The sequence below is a fragment of the Myotis brandtii genome, unplaced genomic scaffold (genome assembly GCF_000412655.1).
Source record: "Myotis brandtii unplaced genomic scaffold, ASM41265v1 scaffold240, whole genome shotgun sequence".
NCBI classification, from domain to species: domain Eukaryota; kingdom Metazoa; phylum Chordata; class Mammalia; order Chiroptera; family Vespertilionidae; genus Myotis; species Myotis brandtii.
In genome coordinates, this window is record NW_005359064.1 from 2562983 (window position 1) to 2575188 (window position 12206).

Here is a 12206-nt window from a genome sequence, read left to right on the forward strand (position 1 = left end):
ACTTCCTTAGTGGTTTTCAGCACAATAGAAAACTCCTTTGAATTAGTTAGACACAAAATATACATCACCAACTCTAAACTATTTTATTCTATACAGCTACTCTGAATCTACTCAATAACTACCACCAAAGTCATATATTAATGTCATAATCATTACCAATTGTTTCAAAAAGTGTCATCAAATATCCCACATTTTTTCTTTTTTTTTCTCACTTACAGGTTGATACTCATGGAAAGTTCAAGGTTGAAACTCTAAATTAGATTATTGGCTTCTTGCAAGGTGGCCAAGGAAGGAGAGAAATTCGGGCTGCCTTCCTAAGAGGTGTGTGCTTCTTGCGCTCACTCACCTGTAGATGGGGCTGTCTTCCTTGCTGGGAATGCAATTTAGGTCTGTGAGTTCCAGGAACCGGTCATGGAAATAGTGAAGGTGTAAAATGCACACCAGCAGAAAGGAGGTTGGGATGAATATGCGAGTGAATAGTTCAGCCATGCCGAACTGCTTTAAGCCGAGATCCTCAAGCCTGCGGGGGGTTGTGGGGGTTGTGGGGAGAGAAACAAGACCCTTTCTTAGGCAATGAAGACACAGTCTTTTTACTGTAAATGACACCTTCGTCAGGTGTCCAGCAGTCCAATTTACCAGCTTTCACAGTGGACAATAACAACCTTGATGTTGCCAAATTCAGTGACTGCTTCTCTGTCTTTGTTTAATTTTGCCTCTATTCCTTCTTGAAACAACCCCGGTCTTCATGCCCCCACACTGTCCTGGTTTCCCTCTCCTGTCACCACCTCCTGCTTTTCCATTGAACCTCCAGATGCTGAAATCCCCCAGGGCTCAGTACTGAGTCCTCCTGGAGCTTAGTTTCCCTAGAAAATACAATCTCCTCCTGGGGATTTAAATATCATCTTTACATCATTGACTCAGATGTGCATTTAAAACGCAGGCTTTTTCTGTGGACTCTCACTCTCATACCAAAATGTCTACTGGAAGTTGGTTGTTTCATAGATATTTCATACTTTGTGTTTTGAGAACAGTATTCTTAACTTCCCTATTTTCCTCAGCCAAGCTGTTCTCTACCTCTCTCACCACTCGAGTCTCCTCTGGTAAATCCGTCTAACTTGTGCCAAATTCCAAAGTCAGGAAGTCTTCCTTGATTCTTTTTTTTTCTTAAATCTCATTCATCCACTTTGCCTTCACTGCCTGCCTGAACATCTCCTGAACCTGCACTTCTGCTGTCCATCTCCACCGCCACCGATTCTGGGTGAAGCCACCATCGTGTCTCACAGGTTCACTGCTATTGCTCACTGAGCAGTCTTCTTGTTTTTCTCCTCATGCCTCCTGACACATCACTTTTTCTCAGTCAGGTGCTTTAAAGACTTTTTAAAATTGCACCAAGAACGAAATACCAACCAGTACTACCGAGAAGTCATGTTCGTCCTGGGTGCCTGGTTGAACTCTCCCACCTCTTCTCCTCTTCTCCTTCTACTCTCCACCCCCTTGCTCCTGGCGGAGAGCCTTCCTTCAGTTCCTCATATGTGCCGATTTCTGTCCAGCCTTTTGCATTTGCTGTTCTCTTTGCCTGGGATGCTCTTGAGCATCTCAGATCTCAACTCACGCATTTTTTTCTAAAGACAAGCTCCTTCTTATATTTCAGGTGGGACTTTAGTGACACCTCCTCAGTGCAGCCTGCCCTGACCACTTCATTTATGTTTGGAATCCCTCATTGTTCACTACCTCAGCCTGTTTTTGTTTCCTTTACAGACTTGTCACAATTTATAATTAATTTATACATTAAGTCTCTCTTTGGTTTGTCTCCTCTACTAGAATATAAACTGTAAAGGGCTTAGATTCTGTCTGTCTTGCTTCCTGTTGTATTCCCAGGCACAGAACAGTGTCTGGCACATGGAGGGCATTCAATAAATATTTGTTGAATACATATTAAATATGTGTTAGTCTAGCTGCTTGGTGATCCTTTTCATCTCTTCTCTTAGCCACCAAAGTATATTTACTCTATGCCCAATTCTGGTTGGATTTCTAAACTAATTTCAGTTATTTAAAGAAGCAAACTAGAAAAGGATAGAGTACCATCTATTACACACGCAAGGAAAATCATTTCATAACCACTAGTCTATAAGCACTTAAATAATTTTTCCCTGTGTCATCGACTGCTCTTTATAATCATGGCACAAGCTACACGAGTGAGGAGAGGCTGCTGCTTTATATGGTGAGTCCATGAACTACTGATGAACTGAAGAGCTGAGCTTCCATTTGGAAACCAGAAAACATGACTGGTTAAGTACTAAACAGGTGTGTTTCACATAAAACTGATTTTAGAAAATGTCATTTCATTAAAATAGAGCTGAAAATTCACTTTCGGTCAATTCACTTTTCAGTCAATATTCACAGAGTCCTTTTTATGTGCCAAGATCAGGATTAGATGGAGAGAACACAAATGAATAAGACACAAATCATGTTCTGAAGAAACTTATAGACATTAACTATACCAGGTTTTACTAAAATCTTCCATAAAAGTGTTTTGAACAATATGCTTTCAAGTCTTAATCCTGCTTGTCACTTTTACATTCCTTCATACACCAAAATTGCTTACTTTTCTCTTTTCAATCCAGTCATATTTTGCCACAGGCCTGGGAAGTTTTCAAACTGATATGTGTATATAAAGATAAGCACCAGCATAGTGTAAATAACCACAGACATCCAAAAATATTTTAGAATTCTTCTCCACCATTCATAGTGCACCTGTGAATCAGTCATTGAAAAACAAACAAAAAACTGGTTATAGAAAAATTCACAAAAAATATCCAGTTTATTCAACTAAGACAGATGATGATATTTACAAATACTTGAAAATAAAGTATAAGTTCTGTTCCTCATGGAGTTGAATGGATCTGGATTGGAATCTCGGTAGCACCCCAAGTTAACTATGTCTTCAGGCAAATGGCTGGGCCATACTAAGCTTCTGATTCCTCCTCTGTAAGTAACCACTCTGAGAGTTAAGAGGATAAAATAATGTTTGTAAGGCTCTTAGCACAAGCTATGGTCTATAGGACATTCAAGGAACAGTATAGTAGATGCTGCCATCATTTTGTTTATAGCTTGGAGAAAACTGCCTCAGTTTTGAAATCAAAGTGGTAGTATATGATTAAAAATGTGAAACCACCATGGAGAGAAAACATTGTTCTTTACTACAAGCTCATGGATGTTCATTAGAGAGCACCTCCCTGAATTTTTAAGAGTATTTCAAAACTTGATTTATTTCAGTTGATATATTTTTATCTCCACATGTAATATACTCTTGTTTATTACAGTTGCTTCATATGTTTTATTGGCTGCATGCAAGAACATTTTACTGCTGCACTTGTTTCTATCATTGAATTAAAACTTTTATCACCAGTTAAAACTGAATTTGTAGAGAGACTAATTAAGTATAATACAATATTCTATAACTTCTAATTAATAAAATGCTTAAGCAGTTGACACATTACAATAGAGGTGTATACACACACCCAGTTTTCTGATTCCAGATTCTAGAACACAAGTGAACTGTATATCATTCAGTATTTTAGATTATTCAGTCATTGTTCTTAAATTGCTATTAAAATTAACCTAATTTCATAGGCTCCTTTTTTAATCAAACATTTTTGAAAAGCTCATGAACTATTTTTAATTGCTTTTTAAGAACCTAAAATTTTAAAATTATGAACAAACTGAAGTCACTTCCCATTTTAGAGTTCTTAATATGTAATGTTTGACTTGAATATCACTTAAGTGATATTTGTTCACGGGATTATTATAGTAACTTAGAATGCCATCATAGGAAGCGCACATATATTCCTGGGATGGGTGTGAGAATTAAAAACTAGAGGACAATTGATGACCCACCTGATACAAGGCCACACAGAACAGAAACAGCACCATGTAGATGATTTTGTACATCACAATTTTACCCTCGAAGCTGACAAAGAAGAACATTCCTCCACAGACGTAGATCCAGTACTTAATGAACATGGCCTCCACCAAATTGCCAAGGACTTTCATGATGTCCTGGTCATCATCTTCTTCCACCTCCTCCTCCTCTTCTTTCTTACTCTCTTGCTTCTCTTCCATTTCTTCCTCTTCTTCCCCCTTCTCTTCAGCCTCTCCTTCCACTTGTGTATCTTGTTCGTCATCTTCAAAATAAAAGACTGTGCCATTACACCGAGCTGGTTCCCTGACCAAAACCACACTTTGAACAGGTGTCAGATGTGGGACATGGAAGCATGTATTTTATGTGTTACTATGTGATTTGAATGGTTTTAGACTGTTCTAGTAAACCAGGAAGCATTTATAACTAATCGTTGTCAAATTTTATAACCTTTCTATGATATATTTTAAAAGAAATAAATTTGGTAATATTTTATACTAATCTTTTAGAATACCTATTTCATTTGCAATATCCATGATAGCTTTAAGTACAACAGGTTCTAGAAAAATAAATAGGCAACAATAACACAAATTAAAACTACTATTTCAATTTTGAATTCTGATTGTTTGGTGGCTCTTACAATATTACCTTAGATAAATCATTTAACTTCTTTTAGCCCTTTCTTCCTTCTTCCCTTAAGTGGGAATCACTTTTGTGAAGATCAAATGATACAATATTTTCAAAAACTCCTGTGAATCTCATGTGTAATTTAAATCTCACGTCGTTCAATACTGCTATTTATCACTCCAAGTGAATGTTCACCTTCCACCTAGTCTGAAGCATAGGGGCTCTTTCTCTGTAATTCTGCTGAGCAAAAAAATCTCCAGTCACACACTATACACACTAATTTACCTTTTTCTTCAATTTCCTGAGTTTCAATTTTGACCTCAGATAAAAGAGCTTCCTTTTCTTGAAGAGCTTTTTGCTCGGTGAGGTGTTGCCTCAGCAGTAGCCAAAAAGTAATGGTGAAAAGTATCTGAAAATAGGGAATTAGCAAAACAAGAATTAAGCCACCATTCTGGGTGTAAATACATTTCAACAAATGCAACATGTTCTCCACATTTCAGTGGGAGCTTGCTCAATTAACCTTTCTATTCGAGACAGTGTCAAGCACCTGTTTGATTTCGTTGGGAAGGTGAGTTAAAAGCCAGGTTTTGAAGGTGGTAGTTGATGTAGTTGGGTGGAGCCAGAAATGAGACACTCTAGGAGCTGAAGAATGTGGCAAAATAGCTGTGTCTGCCTCCATCGGAGGTGTTCAGACCTTTGAAGACCCAGGCCATATTCTTTCTTTCTCTTAATTTCTGTCACAGTGACCCATCTGGTATCTGTCAACAGTGAGTGTTTAATAATGTGCTTTGACCAATGTCATCATGATAGATATTTTATGATCTTGGAGTTGTATTATTACCTATAACAAAGTCTTGCTGCCTTTTTTTAAAAAACTCCCGGGTGCATTAAAATATAAGTACAGACCTTAGTTTCCCCAGAATAACATTTTTATAAGTAAAAAAATTTATTGCCCCCCAAATGTCCCTCTCCCCCAAAGAACTGTTAATTCTAAATTAGACAGGAGGTAATTCAACTAGTTAGATGACATGCAATTTTAGAAGTCTCATCAATATTAAAGTTTGGGAGTGAAGGTGAGAGTAGGGTAGGTATGGATATTTTATATGAATGAATTAATAAACAAATAAATGAATGAATAAAGTTGTCATGATCAATGAACACAGAGGATTATAATCCAATTCACCTATTAGGATTAGCATTCACCTGTTAGGATTTTTTCCCTTTACCTCCAATAGCCTTCACCAAAAAATTTGTTATAAGAACCAATCCTCTGTGTGGTCTACTCAACACCCCATTTATGTCTGATTACTTCTATGATATGCCTTGTAACATATCAAAAAGGTGAATTTCATGTGATGTAAATGAATGTCTCTCTCAGAGAGCAATTCTCTGCCTAAAGAAGGGTTTCAAGGCTCATTCATAATTACACATGATTGCTTTTACTGTCTTAACACAAAGTCATCAACACAAAGGGGATGTATGTTTAGAATATGCTACTCTGTTCACCAAACAAGAGAGTTGTGGCACCTAATCTTCAAATAGGCCATAAAAATAAATGGATAGTAAAAGATTATGAACTTTTTAAGTACAGATGAAGGAATATTATATGTAATCAGTAAAGAAAGAAAAGCATGTCATATTTAATTTTTGCTACTATAAAAACTTTTTAAGGACATAATTAGAGATCAATATTTTAACTAATAATCAATGATTATCTGTAACAGCAATGAGTTCAGCCTGTTTTGCAAATCAATTGTCAAAGTCCTCTAATCCTTCTATATGTTTTACATTTTATTTTACTGTTTCCCCATCTCATTTCTACTATACAAGCAATTTTCAATCTTTTTAATCTTATAGCACACATAAAGTAATTACTAAAGTTCTGAGGCACACCAAAAATATATGTTTTTGCCAATCTAACAAAAAAATAGGGATATTTTTGATTCATTCATACCAGTGGCTTATTGTTGTGTTGGTTGTTGTTTTTTTTATTATTATTATTTGACAATCTAAAAGAAAAGAGGTCAGTGCCCCTGCAATAGTCAGGTATTGCCTGTTTTAAAAAATTTTGCAGTACACAAGTGTCCCAGTTGTAGCACACCCATTGAAAATCACTGTACTAAAGTATAATTTATACTAAAAATAACTTGGACTATATTTGTTCTTTGAGTGGAAAGCATTGTCACTTTTAAATAAGATCTAAAAGCATGGTGTAATATTTTTTTTGTTCGTGTTTGAATTATTATAGCTTCATATCTATTCATTTTTGTAAAGCAGTGCATATTTGGAACCGATTTTTGTAAGTTTTTGCTTAGATATGATTATTATGCTTATTGTGGTTACAATGTTTTATGTTCTTGGTTTCTTAGTCACTTACCTTTGAGGCAAGTTCTCCTGGCTCTTTCTTTTCTAAAAATCCTGGGACCTTTTTAATTTCTGGAAGTTCAAAACTCCATATGTACTGTAATACCAGCAATAGATTTGCATAGACAACCATAAAAGGAGAACTGATCATGGCATATTTTCTTCTGTTGCGGATCATCCAGAGAGTGCATGACCAAATCAGCAGCACGAAAGTCAGCCAGCTGTGGTAGGTGATGCTCCAAGCCTTGAGGGAGGAAGGGGGAGGGAAAGCAGTGGTCAGTACAGCACAGAGCCATCTACTCTGGTAAGTTAAAAGTCATCTATAAAAGTAACATTCAAACGGGGAGAGGAGAGAGTTGTGCTGAAAGCATGGAGAGAGATCCCAACCTGTGGTACAGAGAGAAAAGAGAAGAGAAAGACTGATTCCCCTGAGAAGAACATTGCTTTTGAAATGCCTATAGGGAATAGATTTAAAGGCAAGGGGGTCTTCATTCCAGGTTCTTTTCCCTCTAGCCCCAAAGGTCTTCATCTTTACCCTGCTTTGCAGTATTAAAAGCAACTGTAAGTGCTTTCTCCCCTCTTTTACCAAACTATCTTGGAGTTAGCAGTTATTTAAGAGTGCTGAGTGTGGCCCAGAGCTGGGCTCAGAAATGGAAGCTGTGGGAATCACCAGGGTAAGCATACTTTGGTGCGCTTCACAGATCACTCTCAGATGACCCAAGAAAATGCAATGATATAAATTAGAAAATGCACATGAGGAAGTTGTATGTTGGGTTTCTGCACACCCTAGACAAAAAGCCACGTTAATTTAAAGACCAGCCTCAGCTTCTGTCCTGTAAGGAGTAGAACTAAAGAGCCCTCACACCGTTTGTACAAATGATACATCTTCTTCCATTCACACTAAACTATCAAAGAATCAGAAATGTATCTCAAAGGGCAGCTACCAGAACAATGAGTAAATCAGTCTCACAAATATTATTAACTTCAGGAATTCTATCATGTTTTACCATAATCTCTGATACAAAAAAAATTATAGATATGTTTGGTGCTAATTGCAATCAATCATATTCCTTAATATCACTATTTATCAAGAGTTAGTTAATAAAGTCTGAAGTTTTACAAGTCTGTTTTGCTTCTGGAAAGTAGGAAAGTATTAAGATAAAGGAAGTCAGCATGGACCCAACAAATATTTCCTCTCAGCAATTTGCAAATTTGTCCTAAAGCACAGCTAGCTTTTTAAGTGGCAAATTATCTTAAATTGTTGGTTAAAACATATAGGTATAAACTGAAAATTAAAATTCCTTTTTATCAAAATTAAGTTAGTGACTGACAACTATGATAAGTCTGAAGTATTTTCATAAAAATTTATTTCTAGGAAATGGTGTTTTATCAAAATTCAGGTAACATTTAATGTATCTGCATTAAATACTGTATTTAATGCATTTATCCCAGTATGAGATGCAGATGTGACTACCATTTTTGTGTGTGTGACCCAGGGAAAGTGAACTTCACAGGTATCCTAATCCCAGCAGATTTTTCCCCTGCACACTGTTCTTGTTTGGAAGGTGAGAGTGAGAAAGGGAGAAAAACAAGTGATGCGGATTTTTTAAAACTTCTTTCCTCTTAAAGCCAAAGTATCCTATGCCTCTCAGTTGTGATGTTGGGAAGCAGACTCTGCAGTATGTTGCTTCCTACGTTCAGTGTCTGGGTTTCCTGAGAGGTTAGTATATCCACAGTATTCTTGAATAAATACATATATTGTTCTAACAGAGTCAGCTCCTCGGGACTTCTCTTTCTGCCTGTGATTAAAAGCCTGCGCAGCGGGGAGCTTCCATGGAAGGCAGGCATTTTTTAAAACATTAATACTGTGGCTCCACTAACACAACAGAAATGGCAACAGATAAGGGCACGTCCCTAATGAAGGATCTGCTCTCTTATGTTGTTTTTAGAATGGATTTTTTCCCCTACAAAATGTGTATTCAAAAAGATGTTAAAGCCCTATTGCTTTACAAACAGGGACCAAAGTTAGCTGGCTTATTTTTAGAAAGAGAGGGGAGAGAGTGTATGCTCTTTTGAGTTAAGAATCAGATTTGTAAGTTGCATTTATATGTTTGATATTTTAAAATCAATATTTTGCTGTAGAGATTGATCTGTAGAAAATATCAAAAAGGACCCAAAGAGGACAGAATTCATATTATTTAGAGAACAGAATTTGCAAGCTCAAAAAGAGCCACCTTTAGTTTTGTGGAGCTTTCTGTTTTCCATTCCTCTCTCAGCTATCCCAGTGGATACATTGACGGAGGAAACAGTGTCTAGGTATTTTCCCCCCTAGCTTTATAGAATATTTTCATTTTTATCATCAAAGATATTCATGAGATCTCTCACCATTAACCACATACTTCGGAAGAGTTTTGTGTTAAATAAGTGTTAGGTCTCTCAAAAATAAATTCGATTTCCCATGAGAGTTTGTTTTTAGGAAGTATGGAAATGAGGCTTTCTGTTATCATCTATGTGGAGGCCAGAAGACTGTTTCTGATGCTGTGGAACGAGAGATGAAGGAGGCACCTAGAGGTGAGTAGAAACATGCCTATACTGAGCGCTCAGAATAGCAAAAGCCCTTGGGAACTCCGGTTGCTTGACATTCATATTGGTAAAAGTTTATTGCAGCTGAGATACAAAAGAGTCTCACTGAAATCTAAGACAAGATGTGAAGGCAATTCTTACTATCGGAAAGAAATAAAAGCAATCTATGGTAATCTTGAACACCTTCAATATCACTCGGAAAAACTACACAAAATGTCCTTTTAAATTAGCAAAATAGGGACTATCTGACTTGCTAGGCTAATTTGGGAGAAATGTATTAATATTTAAAAGGAGGCTGAGCGGAAGAGGATATGATTTTGAAATCCATAATATAAAAATCCCATGAAAAATTAATATAACCAAACATTCTCCGCCAAAACAGTGGGGAGATTAAGACCTTCCTGCCGTTCCTGAGAGGACAGCGAGGCTGCCAGCCAGCAGGCCATGCGCACATTTCCCAGCACCCGTGCTGTGGCCTCGCGTACATACCATCATGGCAATGAGGGCACAGATGTAACTTTGTTTCATAATAAACTGGAACACAGAGACCATGGCGTGCACTTTCACGCTTGTTTTTTCTTCATGGCTCCTATCCTCTTCAAATTCTTCTTTCTCATCCTCTTCTTCCTCTTTCTTTTCTAGAGAGACAAATATTTTATGTAACTAGTTATGCAAATACAGTATAAGAATTTTGTATAAATGTCCCAAGCAATGCTGCCCATGTACGTTTTTAGCATGGTTTGTCATTTAAGACTTCAGAGATTATTTCCAATTCACAAAGTCCTTAGAATTCAAACAGAACCATTAAGTTTTGCTTGGTGAGTGTAATGGGGCCCCGCACTCAGAAATTACAGGAAGAAAAATTTGATTTAAGAGAGTGTGGAGGGAAGCTTCTAAGACGCTCGCCGATGACCCCCTACCTCCTAGTGTTCCTGTCTTGTGTAACCCTTTCTCTTGACTGTGGGTGGGACCTTTGATGGGCTTCTAAAGAACAGAATACTGAGAGAAATCAGCTGCCATGTTGTACGCTGCCAATGGAGGGGCCCAGGTGGCAAGGGCTTGATGCCTCTGGTCAGCAGTCAGCAAAGGCATAAGGCCAGCCAGTAGCCAGGTGAGTGGTCACGGAAGCAGACTGTCCCCAGGAGAGCCCTCGGATGGGACCGCGGGCTTGGCCAGCAGCTGGACTTCAGCATCATGAAGTCCCTGAGCCAGAGAATATCCACCTAATCACAGACAATTTCTTACCCACAAAAACAGGGTGACATAAATGCTGTTTTAAACCACTAAGTGTGTTACTCAGTGATAGATAACTAATACAAAGAGTATGTGGAGTATGGATACAGGAAAAGTGTAGAAAACCCACCAACCAACCACTTTGCCAGAGGGCATGTGATGGTCCATAGTGTCCTTTTGGGTCATGCTGAGGCGGGTAAGTCATACTGAGGATGGAAAGATCAGGCCAAAGCAAGAGAGAGAAAGTGTAAAGGGCTGAGTTGAAGAGACCAGCAACAGGAAAGTACTGCCATGGGTGTGAAGGATTTCTCTGCAAGATCCTCCTACAGATGTCAGGGAAGCTATTTTGATTTTACAGATGAAATAATGAGTGACACACTTAAGTAAAATGTCCTTTTTGTATTTCTTAAATTAAATAGGCTACATCCCATTTAGGGAGTTACTGAGCACCATGAAAAGGGAGCATAAATCACCGAATAACCAGTGGCCAAGAAGGCTTAGCAGTGAGCCTCTAAGGGTGACTGGGACATTTCTTCCCGCAGAAGCCCACTGCCCCCCATCCCTCCAACGCTGAGGCAGGACGAGCCTGGAGTTTATTGGGGGAGTCCACGGAGTGGAGACAGTCACGAAAAATCTAAATTTGATGGATTTTATAATTATTGGCATGCTACTTCTCTAGTGATAACATTTTTTGCATATATAGATTCAAATAAAAAAACACTTTTGTTTTATTTTCGAAAGTTCAGTTTATGATTTAGTATGTGTGGGTTTTGCATATATAGATTCAAATAAAAAAAAACTTTTGTTTTACTTTCGAAAGTTCAGTTTATGATTTAGTATGTGTGGGTTTGCCTCGTCAGCAGTCAGAATTCTGTTAATTTCTTTTCATGTTAAGTAATGTGTCAATAGAAGGATATTTGGCTCAGACCTCTACGTCTCAAACATCCGATGCCATAAATGCTTGTTCTTGGGCCTTCCCTTTGTGATTCTAATGCCACAGGTGTGAAGACCACACTTTGGAAAGCAGTGTATTTCCTGACACATTCTCTAAGTGAAAACCTTCATGTAAGTCCGAGTTGCAAACTGAAACATATGCACGTAGGAAGGAGAAATGGGCAATTAACCAGTAGAGTCGGGTGCTCTGTAGGGATTGCAGATGCCAGCTGGGGCGGGGTGTGTGTGTGGGGGTTCAGGGTGGGGTAGAGAACTGAACTTGATCTGACCTTACGGAGGAATGTTGGATAATGTACTAACCATTTGTACTGCTAAGTAGATGCACTGTCAGAGGCAACTGCAGGAAACACTGATAGTGTTCATAAAGAACCATGAAGAACAGTGCATTAGAATAAGCCTGGTAAAGAATTATGAGAGAAAAGGACGTAAGAGTCAGCTCAATGTACTGATAACACAGATTGGATAGTGGCTGGCTGTTTACTAAATTTAGGATAATATATAACAACTCTAGCTTTAATTCCATAAA

At 37.9% G+C, this 12206-nt stretch overlaps 1 protein-coding gene across 1 annotated transcript in view; it reads right to left on the reverse strand.

The window, feature by feature from the left end:
• Positions 1-12206, reverse strand: part of PIEZO2 (piezo-type mechanosensitive ion channel component 2) — a 290522-nt gene that overhangs the window by 87340 nt on the left and 190976 nt on the right. Inside the window, exons 12-17 of the mRNA XM_014540247.1 lie at positions 9983-10131; positions 6924-7154; positions 4832-4955; positions 3898-4184; positions 2606-2754; positions 347-520 (exon numbers count right to left, since the gene is read on the reverse strand). Coding sequence (XP_014395733.1) covers positions 347-520; positions 2606-2754; positions 3898-4184; positions 4832-4955; positions 6924-7154; positions 9983-10131 — 1114 coding nt within the window. The remainder of the gene's footprint in view (positions 1-346; positions 521-2605; positions 2755-3897; positions 4185-4831; positions 4956-6923; positions 7155-9982; positions 10132-12206) is intronic.